The 15,166-nt window shown below is 39.5% G+C and overlaps 1 protein-coding gene across 1 annotated transcript in view; it reads left to right on the top strand.

Annotated features, from left to right (window-relative positions):
- Positions 1-15,166, top strand: part of LOC135456204 (potassium voltage-gated channel subfamily KQT member 1-like) — a gene marked incomplete at its 5' end in the record, with an annotated part of 404,683 nt that overhangs the window by 22,230 nt on the left and 367,287 nt on the right. Inside the window, 4 exons of the mRNA XM_064729935.1 lie at positions 3,489-3,615; positions 6,761-6,839; positions 8,670-8,766; positions 11,982-12,122. Coding sequence (XP_064586005.1) covers positions 3,489-3,615; positions 6,761-6,839; positions 8,670-8,766; positions 11,982-12,122 — 444 coding nt within the window. The remainder of the gene's footprint in view (positions 1-3,488; positions 3,616-6,760; positions 6,840-8,669; positions 8,767-11,981; positions 12,123-15,166) is intronic.

The raw sequence follows: 15,166 nt of genomic DNA, 5'->3' as shown, positions 1-15,166 counted from the left end.
AATACAATAATTATTTTCCTCTTTTCCTTTGCAGATTGTTCTTATGATTTGATTTGATTATTATACTTGAATAAATATTTCTATTTAGACTGTAGACAGATGCAAACCTAGAATTACTTGTAGATGCTCTTGATAATACATATACTAAAAAAATTAAACTTTGAGAGTTAATTTGCTGTTTATTTTCTTGTTCTTCTGCCTTGAACATGGCTGTAAGCTTTCTTAGTTTTGTACTAAGCCTTGGTTTATTCAGGCTGAAAGTGCCATGCAAAAAAGAGGAAGACTGTGCATATTTTCTTAGTTCTCATTCCAGGCAAAACAAGGAGGCAGAAGAGAACACAGCAATGTTAACCTAATTTTATCAAAAATCAAAATTAACATGAATTTTTGCGTATTAGAGCTTTTTCTTATTTTTTTTTTTCAGCTGGAAATATTTTGTATTCTCTTGAGCCATTCAGAATGCCAGTTTTAAAATCAAGTTGGTATTGTTGTTCGGTGAAAATTGTGATTTAAGTGTGTTTTGCTTTTTGGGTGCTTTAGAATCCCCCAGGTGCAGGTTGAGAGCACATTCAAGTTAAAATGCAAACATTTTCCAAAGCTGTAGCTCCTGCAGTAGGTGTTTGGTGACTGAATTACTGGGTACAGTTTGGGTTGGAACAAAGCCTAGAAGCTGTGCATGGGTTGTGCTACCACACTGCAACAGAGAGGAAAACAAGGAAGGGGGGAACAAAGATCTCAGTGAATCTGCCCACGTTTTGATCTTCACTAATCTGCTTTCTTTAGAAGTATTTCAAAGTGCACCCATCCTTGGTCATGCATGAATGCTTCATAATGCAGTGCTGAAGAGGGGAACATTATTAAAATATTGATAATTCATTTATTTACATGTTGGTTATACAGCTCACCTCCGTCACCAATCCTTATGGGTGATTTTATCTTCCCAGATGTCAGCTGGGAATATCATATAGAGGACTCAAACAGGTCCAGGAGATTTCTGAGCACGTTGAAGAGAACTTCCTGGCACAGGTGGTCGACTAGGAAAGGTGTCCTCCTAGATTTGTTGTTTATGAGGGACCTGTGGGCAAAGTGATGGCTGGTGGTTGTGTCTTGGTGACCTTGAAGGAGCCAAGTTTCAAAAGCTGGTGTTAGAAGAGAAGCTGTCAGCAAAATTTGGACCCTGGATGTGTGGGGAGCAGTAGAGGCTGGTTAGTAAAGTCTCTTGGGAATCTGCTCTTGGAGGTACTGGGGATTCTGAATGCTGGTCACCTTCCCAAGGCCATCTCCTAAGGGCACAGGAACAGGCAATTCCAAAGGGTTGGAAGCCAAGCAAAGCTGGCCAGAAGACCATCTTGGCTGAGCAGGGATCTTCTAGAACTTTGGGAGAAAAGGGGGGGGGCAGGTGACATGGGAGAAGATTCTGTCCCCAAGGTAGGGAGAAAATTACTGCAGCCAAAATTCAATTGGAGTTCAAGCAGGCCAGCACTGGGAAGGACAATAAAAGGGACTTTTATTAATATGTTCATAGCAAAAGGGGAATCAGAAATAGCATTGGGCCATGGCATCATGAGATTGGTTACCCCAAAAACAGCCACATAGACAAAGCAGACTTTTAATGTCCTCTTCACTTCTGCCTTCAACAATGATGGGTCCTGGGAAGTCTGGAGTTCTGCTGGAAAGCCATGACTGTTGAGGGATGATAAAATCTCAGTCCACCCTGAGTTTGTTTGAGGCTTGCTGCTACAGCTGGATGTGCATAAATCATGGGGCTTGGTGGGATCCATCCCAGGACACTGAAAGGCCTGGCAGATGTCATTGTGGGACCTCACTCCATTTATTTTTCAGTGGTCTTGAGAGTCTGGAGAGGTCCTAGTAAACTGAAAGCTGGCAAATATTGTCCCTGTTTTCAAGGACAAGAAGGAAGTGCCTGGTGATTTCAGACCTGTCAGTCTCATTGCAGTGCCTGGTAAAATTATGGAGAAAGTTGTTTTGGGAGTTATTGAAAAACACTTAAGAGACAACACAGTCATTGGTTACAGCCAGCACAAGTTCATGGGGGAAAGTGTCAAAACTCAAATTTGTTCACAGTTGACTAGGGAAAGTCAGAAATTATGGGGTTTTTTGAATTTCAGCAAAACTCTTGATCCTGTCACTGAATCCTTCTGGATAAATTCTCCAGCACACATCTCAACAAGCCCATGGTACCCTGGATGAGCAATTGGCTCAAAGAGTTGCAGTAAGTGGGGTCACACCAGCCTGGCCCTCAGTCCCAGGGGGGACCCCAGGGCTCAACTTCTCAACTAGTGAAGCAGACATCTTTTATGAAAAATCCTTTCCTTAGGATTTTTCCTCCTGAGAAGCTGGGAGGCCTCAGGAACAAAATGTAAACAATGATTATCTGCTGCTGTGGAATGCAACAGGTGGATCTGTGATTGGCCCATGTTGGTTGTTTCTAATTAATGGCCAATCACAGTCCAGCTGGCTCGGACAGAGAGCCCGAGACACAAACCTTTGTTATCATTCCTTCTTTTTCTATTCTTAGCTAGCCTTCTGATGAAATCCTTTCTTCTATTCTTTTAGTATAGTTTTAATATGAAATATATCATAAAATAATAAATCAAGCCTTCTGAAACACGGAGTCAGATCCTCATCTCTTCCCTCATCCAAAAACCCCTGTGAACCCCATCACACTCCAGTATGTTTTTAAGTGATTAAGACTCATAAATCGAATGCACATTATAAGTTAGTTTGAGAGCTGTACTGGACTGAGGAGAGCTGTGAACTCCCCCAGGCCTCACAGAGAGATCTGGATAGACCAGAGAGCTGGGCAATCACCAACTGTATGGAAATGCACAAAAGCAAGAGCTTTGCTCTCCCGCTGAGATGAGCCTGTCTGGTTATACGCACAGGCTGTGGGACAAGAGGCTGGAGAGCAGCCCTGCACAGGGGGATCTGGGGGTTTTGATGCAAGGTCAGTGTCAGTCACCAGTGTGCCCTGGCAGCCAGAGGGGTCACCTGTGTCCTGGGGTGCACAGGGATGGAGGGAGGGCATTGCCCCATCCTGCTCTGCACTGCTGCAGCCCCACCTGGAGTCCTGGGGGCAGTTTTGGTGTCTCAATAGAAGAAGGACATCAGAACATGAGAGCACATCCAGAGGAGGGCAACCCAGGTGGGGAAAGGCTTGGAGGGCAAGAAGGTGTCAAAACAAAATAAGAATAATGTTGTGGTTTTCCTTATGATATACTGATGGAATGGAGCCTAAACCATCTGTTTATTCATGCAGATCACATTCAAGAACTGATTATCTCTCCCTTTTAATTATTACCTGGCATATGCGTACAAAAAGTCAACGGATTAGGCTAAATTGTTTTTATTGCATCATTTTTCTCAACAAGCTCATTTGTATTAGTTCTATGAATAGATTAGATGTGCAAACTGTACTGATAATGAAAAAACCCACCTCGGATCTCTTCCCCCTTTCACTCTGTTAGGAAATAGTTCTGGTGGTGTTTTTTGGTGCTGAGTACCTGGTCCGGCTGTGGTCTGCAGGCTGCAGGAGTAAATATGTTGGCTTCCAGGGGAGGATCCGGTTTGCCAGGAAGCCAATATCCATCATTGGTAAGTTTTGAACTCTTTTGCAACGCTTCTGCTTGTTGTAAATAAAAATGTCCACTTCTGCAGGGGCCTTGTTGCAGTTCTGAGCTATGCCTACCCCTCAAGCATTTATCTGCTTTGTGATTTTTCTTCTTTTGGGTTGCTAGAAAACTTAAAATATGTTTAAGGCAGACATCAGCCTTAGAAATGCAGGACTGTAAAGTGAAGAAATGACTAAACCTTGGGTAATTGCAGGAAATTGACACGATTTTGAAGGCAAAATCCTTCCTTAGGTACAAAGAAATTCTTCATCTTCTTCTAGAGCTGGTCTATTTTTGTGATGTAACCATGAGATCCATAAGGAATAATTTTTACTCCTCACTGTGTTCTTGATTTCTCTTTCGATTAATAAGTGCTTCTTAGGTTGGTATATTAGAGAAAGTGATAGTTTCACTGAACTGTGATATCAATGGGTTCTCTCTGCTGGTATTTCAGTACTACCACAGCAAATATTCATGTTGGTATTGGAGCCCCTGGGGAAGGCACTGTGGATTTTGTTAAGAAAAGCTAAGAATGGCTATAGCTGGTTGTGCACTCAGTGTCAGTACTTCATTTAACCTTTGAAATTCCCCTAAGAATATAATACATTGGAAATCAAGATTTGCTTTTCCACATCAAATGCAGATGGAACAATGTCTGCACTGACAGAACAAAGTAAACTTTGGAAATACCTTTGCTCGGAATGATTGAATCCTACTGACTTATCCTATTGTTTTCAAATTAACATGAATAAAATAAAAACCCTGGAAAAAGAAATTAAAATATTAGAACAGAAAGTAAAACATAATGCATTCATTTTATTTCTTCATTAATACGAAAGTCTTTATTCTAAATTTAAAAAAAATCCACTAAAATTTCTTTGACAGCAGAGAGATTTCTTCTATGGGATTTTGTTCCCTCTAAAATTTGGGTTAGTTTGTAGCAAGTTCAACATGGAAAATCCCAGGATGAGGCAGAAGGAGTATTCTGGGACACACAGGCTCACTAAAAAGATGAGAAGTGGGTTATGATGAAAAGGTCTGGGAGAAGAACATTTAAAGAGACTGACAAGCAACCAGGAGCTTGAAGGGAAATCAGCAGGGACTGGAAATATATGTGGTATTGAAAAGTGTCAGAGAAAGGGCAAGATATGCTGAGGATCTAGGCTGTAAAATAAGGCTGTTTGGACCAGTAAATCTGGATTATTAAGGGAAATCTAAGCACTGGAAACTGGGATGAAAATTAGGAACAGAGGAGAAGCAGAACTAGAACAGGTTTGGAGAAAAAGAAAGAAAGAAATATCTATACCACAAAGAACACTTTCAGAAAAGAAGAAAGTGCAAATGAAAAAATCTCTTTTACTCTCACTATGTGAACTCATTTTCTAAGCATCAGTCTTTTCCACCTTTAGGGCCTGTCTTCAGATGGAGATGTCTATGTCTGACAATTTAGTAAAGGCATGATGCATCATTTGCTAAAGGGCAAAGATCTGTGTTATGATGTGATGGCAAGAAAACCCGCCCTAAATTCCAGCGTTTACAAATATATGTTCACACACACACATGATAAAGGAATAGCATGAAAAAATTTGCAGTCAGGCATTGAAAAGCTAAGATTAATCCCAAATGGAAGCTCTTTCTATAGACTCATCCTTCTCTTTATTAATTTTCATTTTCATTTTCATTCATGTACAATTAGTGTACTATAGTATTTAAACTAACTGTGTGCTTTCCCTTGAGGAGAAATCCAGGTTTTACAGCAAAAATCAGACTGATACTGGAAATTATTCAACTCAGAGAGTGAATGATGCTGTTGGTTATAGAACTTCTGCAGTACTTGTTGCAGCAACTACATGGTTGTGAATGAGGCAGGAGAATGTTTAAAAGGAGAGGGAAAAACAAGTTAACCTTGCAAAAGGAAACTGTTGTTGCTGCTCAGGTTGGATTCCATCCTGCCTCTTGCTCAGACATCCCATGGCAAGTTGGTTAAAATCAGTTTTCACACGTGGGCTTTATTTTCTGGATGTCCAAAGGAAGACTTTGAAGTTGGGTTGCAGAGGTTCTGAGCCCTCACAGCTGCAAGTGAAGTCAGCAGGGCTGGAGTTTTGAAGTGCTGTGTAATGTTAAGTGCTCAGAAGAATAAAGTGCTGCCTGTTTCTAACTGGCAAAGGAAGGTTTACCGAAGTTTTACATCGTTCTGCCTCCATTTGCTACCCATTTACAATACTCTCCTTTAATTTTTGGTTAGAATTTGAAAGGGAAGCATTTAGATGCTCTAAAGAGGTTCACCACAGAAATGCCTGTAAGGAAATTAAAAAAAAAAAGTCTTCTCAGACTAATGTTACAGCAAGGTTCAATAATTAAAAGAAATGGACATGCTCACTGAACTGGGACGAGGAAAAATAAGGGATGTTGTCTCAATTGTAAACTCAATCTATCATTTGCATTGTATAAAGCTGGAACTGTGTAAACTGCAAAGTTGTGGAAACAAAACAAAACAAAACAAGAACTCTGGAAACAATTATTTTTTCATACAAATAAAGACAGTATCACAAAGTAAACTAACAATTCTAATTTATTTTAGCCAGCCTTTCTTCCGACAGTTCCATTAGGTTAGAAAGCTTGGCTTCACAGCTTTGATACAGCTTTCAAACTAAGTGTATATGTATGCATAATACTTCATGGATTTCATTATTGTGTGGTGAAAACCCTTGCATTTCCTCTTGGATCAGAAGCCTTGAGCCAAAATTTGGGTTCATTTCTAGGGTGCACAAATGCCTTTGCATTTTTTGTGGCAAGCAGCCTAATCCATGAGGTTCTTTGAAAGGTCTGTTACTGAATTCATCCTGGAAGAAACTGTAGCCATGCGGGTTTTGATGTGAAACTATTACATAGACTTAACATGCCCACTAAATTTCAGCTAACCATTTCATTTTTGAGGTGCTTTCCTTTGCCTGTATTTGTTGTGTTTTTTTCAGTGCTGAGATAAAAAACAAAACAAAACAAAATAAAACAAAACAAAACAAAACAAAAAACCAACCCAGAACCCCCCCCCCCAAAAAAAACCCCAAAAACCAAATTAATGCATTCTTTCTTCTTTTTTTTTTATTTGTTTGTTTGTTTTTTAACAGATCTGATTGTGGTAGTAGCCTCAATTATTGTTCTGAGCATAGGATCTAATGGGCAGGTGTTTGCCACCTCTGCAATAAGGTAGGTTCTGCTGTCACTGCAGCTCTTCACTGCCACAGAGGTGTGTATCTGATTTACTAATTCCCAGTTTAACTGTGTATCTGATGGCCTAATTTCCAATTTAACTGCATGTCTGATATTCCTAACACAGGGAAAGTTACTCCATTGAAGCACTGGGGGACTGGATGCTGTTGTGCTTGGTGACCGGTTGGGAAATCAGTGCAGGAACAAGGCAAATGAAAAATGGTGGGAATGCTGAAGCCAAGTGGAAAAAATGAAACATTGTGTCCTATTTAAAACATCAAACAACTGTCTCTCTGAGACAAGGGAGAATTACAGAGCGTGGGTTTATTTAAGAAGTAATCCAGACAGTGCTTAACTCGGTGCTTTTTGAGTATGAGTAATTACATTGTTTAAAGAGTAATTATGCTTTGGTGGATTTGTTTGGCATGAGTAACTCACACTGTACATGAAGCAGAAACATTTGATGCACACAGTGTTTGTTCAGCTTGCATCAAGTACTGCAGGCTTGTTTTGAGAGGTGAAGTGAGTAAACAGAAGAATGATAAGCAGTAAGGTGTATTTCCTACTCCTAACTCAGCTTCCAAGATGTGCTGCATGTTTTGTCACAAGCTTCCCAGTGCAGTGGGATAACTGGGAAGTGGGAATGTCCAGTACTGTTTAAACTGTCCAACTGTGCAGGCAGACACTGGGGAGAACTATATGTACAAAGTGTTTTAAAGGTAATTCTTACATTAGAACATTCATCCTTCCCTGATGGTAAAGACTCCACCCAGGCAGCAGGAATATCAGCTCCTATAGGAAAAGAGGAAGGTGTATGAGGAAATTCCAAGGGTTGGGTTTTTTAAATTTAACTAGAAGCATAGGAACGACTTCAATGAAAAGGCCCTCTGTGTTTATGTGGGAGCCCAGTGGGTTTTGGGCTCAGTGAAGCCTTTCCCAGTGCTGAGCCCACAGTCAATGTCCTACACCTCAGAATGCTCTCTGAACCCTAACCCACATCCCTGCAGTGTTATCATTGCTCCACTAAAAGCCAGCAGGGTCAGGCAACTCTGAATTAAAAATCAAAGCCTATCTCCACAAAAAAATCTTCTTGAAGATTGCTAAAAAGAGCCAAAAATACTTCTAGTGAAAATTTTTCAGGTAGATTAATTAGTGTTCATCCTTTCCTGTTTTTCACTGGTTTGTTTCAGGGATAAGACAGTAAGATGATTGTAGGCAAAGAAAATTCATTGCCAAAAGAGCAACTAAATGAAATATTTCCATGGAATAAAACTATGCTGAAGAACCATATTGATAATTACTTTTATTTAGTTGAAAATATTTGGAGCTTATGATTGATTTAGTTATTCCCTAAAAACACATAGGACTCTATCTATTTCTAATGATATCAGAGATATTTCAGTAACTCACACAACAAGGATTTCAGTAATGCCATGTTTGATTCATATTCTGCTTTTGGCAAATAGAGAAAAAGGTTTGCTCACATTTGTGTTAGCAAAGCATGAAGTTTCCCTTGGAAAGAAGGCATTTAAAGTTTGGAATCATAGAAATTATATCAGGTTTCTCCTGATTTGGTTTGTTTTCCCATTAAATAATTGTTTTCATAGTCAATATTTCTGAAGAAATTTGACTATACTGAAATGTGATCTAAACACAGAGATGCCTCAAGCCTGCGATGCCACCCCAGGCAGGGGCAGTGCTATCACAGCTCTTGAACACAGCAGTGTATGAGTGGACATAATCAGTGGTGGGTGGATAAGGCAGTATTGTCCTCAAGCATTTTTATGTGTTTATTGCATTTATTTTAAAGCTTCACTTTCCTTTCAGGGGGATTCGCTTTCTCCAGATCCTTCGGATGCTCCACGTTGACCGCCAGGGAGGCACCTGGAGACTCCTGGGGTCAGTGGTCTTCATCCATCGACAGGTACCCAGCCTTGAAACATCCCCTAAAATTCATTGGCTTCAGTGAATTCTCTCTGTGGGCTTCAAGTAATGGTCTGCTGTCTTGGTTTGAAAAGACAGGTGTCTGCTAAGGAAGGCGGGAGCCTCTCTTGAAATGGAAAATGTAAACCCCCTCCCTTCTGAATTATTTTAAGTTTGAAATCAAGGGGGTCTCAGGCAAAGATACGGGATTAGGAATAACAGTTCTTTACTAGGAAAAATAAAATACAAATGCAATAGTACAAACAACAACAACAAAAAACACTGACAGAGTCAGAATACAACCTGACACCCTGTTGGTCAGGGTGGTGGCAGCAGTCCTATTAAATGGTGGCTGCAGCCCTCCTGCAGTGCCAGGAGTGGTTCTGTTGGAACAGTGATGCTGTAGAAGGGTGGAGTTTTCCTCTGAAGGTCCTGTGGTGGTGTAGATGGGTCTGGTCTTCCTCTGGGAATCCAGTGGAGAAGAAACCTCCTCCTCTTGGAATCCAGTGGGAAAAAGGCTGCTCTCATGCTCCAAATGTCAGATTATATCCAGGTAGAAATGCTTGGCTCCTCCCCCTGGGCGGAGCATCTCACAATGGGATGATGTAATTTTATCAGTCATGCAGTGAGACTCAATGACTCATTAACAGAAGATATTTCCTTGAGGAAGAATTGGTTTCTGGAAGAGATAAAGAATTAACAGAAGATAACTGCCACACCTCTAACAGGTAGCAAACAGAATACACACATATCTTACAACCCAACTAGTTTAAATGAAATGTTATATTGCAAGAAAAAAAAAAACTTTAAAAATCCATCATGTGTTTCTTCCTCCTTTTAAAATGGGAAGCTATTTTTGCTATTCAGGGCAGTGGCTAACAGGGTGTAAACACCAGTGTTGGGGTTTATTGATTAACTGTTTTACTCTTTGGTGTTATTCCTCAATGTAATTTCTTAAATGCTGTTTTGTGGGCTGCCTTTCATGTGGCAAGTAATCTCCAGTTTCTCTGCAGAAGATATGTTCCTAGCTTGGTTTTCCTGGGGAAAACCAAACACTAATGGGAAAGCCTTGCTAGAAGAAGTCAATTATTCAAATATTTCTGTTGTGTTCACCTTGAATACGAAGTTTTCTAATTCATTCTGTAAATTAAAAAAATGAACTATGTTATGATGTTACTTTTTCAAGGGTGTGGTGACAGAGGCAAACCTGGCTATAAATAGGTGCATGTCTGTTAAAGCTTTGAAATAATTTTTCTGTATGAAAACTCATTAAGCAGGAAGAGTTTAAAAGTTTTTCTGCAAATTTAAGAATATTTTTAATTGAACGGTTTTTTTTGAGTGTCCATGGAATCTCCTTATGATTAGCTTTATTAATATAATGGAAAATTATATAATTAGCCTTGAAGTCTTGCATCTCTGTGAAGGGCTAATACTCTGCTATTAATCTCCACATCCCACTTGTTAGTGTGGCTAACTTGTTTTTATGAGTGTAGATTTGTTCTCCACATACTGACAAACAGTTACAAATTTCCATGCAGACCTTTTTTAATTTTCTATTTAGAAAGCTGTTTTTCTGGGACAGAGAATGCGCTGAACTTAATCCAAGCCAATAATTTAATACTAAAAGAAAATTTTCTTCCTTTTATTTTTTTCCCCCAGTACAGTAGGAACTTTTATGTCACGGTGGTTGTGCAGAAGTGATGCACACCAAAGTGCTGTGGAATAAAGCCTCCTTTTATACTGTACAACAGGATGACTTTTAATGCTCCAAGTCTGTGTGGTCTCCATTTATTATGCTTGCATTTCCTGGGTATCTTGCTAGGGCAGAGCTGATATCCAAATAACTTGATATCCAAAAAAATGTTTGGGAACATTTTTTTCCTGTGGGTGTTCAGAGTTTTAGTCAAGAATCAGGAAATACTCTCTCGAAAACACAACACTTAAATCTTATGTGTCACAAGCATAAGAAAGTTCAATGGTTTAAAAGGGGAAAAAAAAATTCTTGGAAAATAAATTTATGAGTAAACGCACCTGAAGTTCTGCTTATCCAAAGAAGTGATTATGGTGATAAATAAAACTCCACAGATCTGTAGTACTTATCCAAGCAGATCACCCACTAACATATTAAGAAAAAAAAATACCAAGCACACAGTTCTGTATTGACATTGGACAAGTGTAGCTGAAACCCTAACACGGTACCAAACGGAAGGAAAAATGGAACCTTTATTCCTGTCCAGCCTCTGAAAGAAATTTTTGTTTAAAAATTAAAAAAAAAAACAAAACCAAAACAAAAACACCTCAGCTGCTTTTTCTTCCAGGCAGAGTACAAAGTCCTCATCTATTTTTGGTGTTTTTTGCATTTGATAGTCTTTCAGAAAACATGGGCCCCTAAACCCTTAAGCGATGTGAGAAAATGAATTCACATCTTGATGCCCTATGAAAATAGCAAGCACTTGTGCCTCCCTGGGCCCTGAAGAGCTTAGTAAAGTTGTCACCAATGATTTCCATGTGTTTTGGAATTTTACATATAGCTCAATTAGCTCGCTCAGGCCTGGTTTGGCTAGGATGCTCTTCTGTTTTCAGCAGGTTGAGCTTATATACCAGCATTTCTTGCCAAAGGCAACAAAACATGAGTCAATATCACATGTGGTGGTGGAAAGCCATGGAGAAATGGCTGAGGCTTGCTGAAACGCCAAGTTAGCCACTCAAGCTCCAGCTTGTGAGCCTCTAGGTTGGTTTTGCTCCTTCCTCACCTTGTTTTGTGAGGTCTTGCACTGCTCTCAGAACAGGAGGGATTCTTATATTTTTTCCAAGTCTTGAACTTTGTATTGTGTGGTCCTTATTTTAAATGAAAATGGAGATATAGCTGAGTTTAAAAAATGTGCTGACTCAACTCTCTCAGTATTCAAATCTACTTTTGTGCATTTCTTGTTCTTACTGTTTCCTGTGTGTGTGAATCTGAAAGTCTCTGCTGCAAAGAGCCATTTGTTTTAGGCAGCACTCTTTATTCTTAAGCTCTTAGCTAATAAAACCCAAATCCAAGTCAATATTTTAGCTGTTTTACTGGAGGCAAATGTCAAACCTGAAGTATAACATATTAATTTTTCTATTGTGATGCAAAAGCCCCACAGATATTTGCAACATTTTACAATGATGTATATACATATGAATATAGGATGAAAACCTCATACACTTGTTTGTTTTCTCTCTCAATAGGAACTTATAACCACTCTGTACATTGGATTCTTGGGATTAATTTTTTCATCCTACTTTGTTTATCTTGCTGAGAAGGATGCAGTTGATGAGGATGGAAAGACAGGTTTCTCCAGCTATGCTGATGCCCTTTGGTGGGGTGTGGTAAGTCCTCACCAATAAAACGTGTGTGCAAACAGGGCCCAAGGTTTTCTGTTCAAATTGTGATCTTTTCAGGAAAACCTGGCATTTCTTTCTTTGCAGAATGTATTTCTGTAGGGAAGCTTGACAACCTCCTCAGAGGGATACAAGCAAGAATATAAGAAATACAATTGAATTAATGGAGTATTAAATTTTATTGGTAAAGTAGGTCAGCAGGTTCTTAGCAGAGGACACCGAATGCTTACAGATATGAAAAGTAAAAATCATTTCAAAAAGTAAACACATCTCAAAAACAGTAAACAATCTCCTTCAAAACCTGTATCACTTCCTTTAAGCTCTACTTAGTTATCTCAAAAGGTGCATAACTTAAAAACCTATTCTATATGTGAAAGTAGGGTTAATGACCCTACTTTTTTTCTTTATCTTTTTGTGTAAAACTCACTCTCTCAGTAATAATTCAGACTTTGATGCAGGTTGTAGGTTCCTGTTTTTTGGTTTTTATCTTTAACTTATGTGGGGGGATAGAATGTAAGAGAATAGAGATAGTGCAGAAAAAGGCAGTCTCACCCCTGAGAAGTTGCAGCTGTGCTAATTACCAAAGATTAGTAACACCTGCCCTTAATGGGCCACAGGTGTGTCCAATAAGGATGAGTGCTATAAAAGAGTGTGTTAGTGGGTGGAAAAGAGAGTTGGAGTTTGTTGGTCATGTGGAAGAGGGGGTTATTGCTGTGTGGAGTTGCCCATGAGCAATCACCAAAAAAGGTATGGAAGATTTGCAATATGATTTGCAAACTTAGATGCTGTGTAAGCCGCTACTTCAATGAGGTACACAGAATTATAGACTATATTACATGTAGCTTGAGTCACCACTCTGTAAGTGGTTCACTATAAAAATATTTTAAACATTAATTTCCTGTCACTAGGTTATCAAGTATTCATTTAATCTGCAGAGTATCACCTATGACTCTGCTAAACAGTAAAAACCCAGAAGAATTGAGTAAAAAAAAGAATCCACCCAATGGCCGGATGGACCTGATGATCTAAGGTGCTGGGAATCAATGAAAGCATGAAGCAAGCCATGGAGCTTTCACTTGTTAAAGTCCTCAGTGGGCATGGGATAAAATTTTAAGAATATGAAACCTCATGGTTATAGCTGTTAAGCAACCTGTAGCTAGTGGAGGAAAAGTATGTGTATCTCAGAGGTAGAGATGGTGCTGCAGTTTAAAAGAAAAACAATAAGGGTATAATTGGAAGATACCCAAGATTGGAATTGGAAGACGCCAAGCTTTACAAGAACGAGTTAGTACTCTTATTCTCACTTATTCTTCCATTATTTTTGCAGTTCACCTCAAACACCAGTGAATTGCTTTTAGCATCCAGTTCTATCCATGTATATTTGTGCACAAGTTATTTCTGCATGTGATAAAAATCCTGTGTGGGTCCAGTGTACTCTTCCTACCTTTCCTTGTTTCTTTTTTAAGTGGTTTATTTTTTTTTTTAATTCTAGTTTTCCAGTGTTGCTTCATTAGTTGCATTGAATATTTAGGTGTGAATTAGAAATACTTCTAATCACTATATACTATTACATGGATATGAGTTAAGAGTAAAAAAATTAAGGTTGAACAAGTCAGAGTGTGTTTCTACAGTAGTGTTTTGGACTTTGGGAATTTAAAAGGAGTTGTGAAGACCACCAGAGAAGTTTAAAATGCACGGTATCTTGTTTACATATGTGACTTGGGATCTGTGTTCCAAAGTGTGTGGATGGGGGATGCAAAGTGTTCAGTGGGTTTTGTGATTTTCCAAAACTTGACTTGCTTTGTGTAGCAGCAAGATAAAAATTGGCTCCTCTTTCTCTGGCCATGGGGGGAACACTGTTCAAATTGTTGTTCAAGCTTTTCAGGCATCCAGGCCTCCTCAGCATTTGGTGAGTCACGGTGCAGGTGCAGTTCACAGCTGGGAACAGGAACAAAGGACAGAGTGAATCAGTTTCTTTTTCTTTTCAAATCTCCTGGAACACAGAAACACAGATGTGGAGTTACTAGGGAGTGAAATTTGATTTTTGCTTCTGCCTTTCGAAACTGAACCATTGGAAAAAAAAATCTTGGTATGAAGTATTTGAAAGTCTTACGTGTCTGACAAAACCACAGAGTATATTATGGGAATATTTTGCTTTGAGGAGAAAGTGCAAGCTTGCTGAACTTGATACAAATGACCTGAAAGGTTTAAATACAGGGCAAAGAGAAAATAAGGAATGAATGAGAGTTGGAATTAATTGCTAACTACCTTCACCTGCTTCAGTTAAAGGCAAGGGTTTTTCCTCCTAGATTTGGCAGGCAGGCAAACAGGTCTGCAAAGACATATCAAAGGCTTGTGTTTCACATGGAGCCATTCTCAGCAGTTGTAGCATGTAGGGCATGTGTAAAAGCACTTCCAACAGCATGGTCAGCCTGCCACAATTGCAACCTGAGTCACAGCATTTGCCCTATCCCTTTTGGGTATTTTTTCCTTTCCTTGAGGAAAGAAGAGCACATAGGAGGCTTCTCTTCTGCTGGCCCTCCCTGCTTGCTTCTTGTTGCAAGCTCAGCTATTCTGTACCACTGGATTGGAGTTGAATACTTGCTCCAGGAATTGGTGTTAACTGGCACAGGCACTTGGGATCAACTGCTCAGAATTTCCAGCAGTAAATTTCCATGCCAGAGGTAACCATCAGAATCCCTTTGTGTTTAGTGTGGGTTTTTTGAGGTGTGCAGTTCTGACTCCTCACACCTGAGGACACCTGCCGGTCTTGAAGCATCTGAGCAGCCCTGTTGATTTCTACTAAATCAGAGTTCTTCCCTTTTTGAGGTACACATGTGTGTGTTCAGAGCCTGTGTGCACAGCTGGAATGGGCCACCATAAATCCCTGTCACAAGAGATGTCATTTTCCAGAGCCCAACATTCCCTGCTCAGAAATACTGATAACTTTGGGCTGTACAAGTAGAAAAAAAAATTCTGCTGTGATTAAGAAAGCCAGAGAATTACATTATTGATCATCCTTTCCATGTATT

Source organism: Zonotrichia leucophrys, chromosome 1A (assembly GCF_028769735.1).
Source record: "Zonotrichia leucophrys gambelii isolate GWCS_2022_RI chromosome 1A, RI_Zleu_2.0, whole genome shotgun sequence".
NCBI lineage: Eukaryota > Metazoa > Chordata > Aves > Passeriformes > Passerellidae > Zonotrichia > Zonotrichia leucophrys.
Note: the sequence above shows the minus strand (reverse complement) of the source record. Positions and strands in the feature narration are given on the sequence as shown.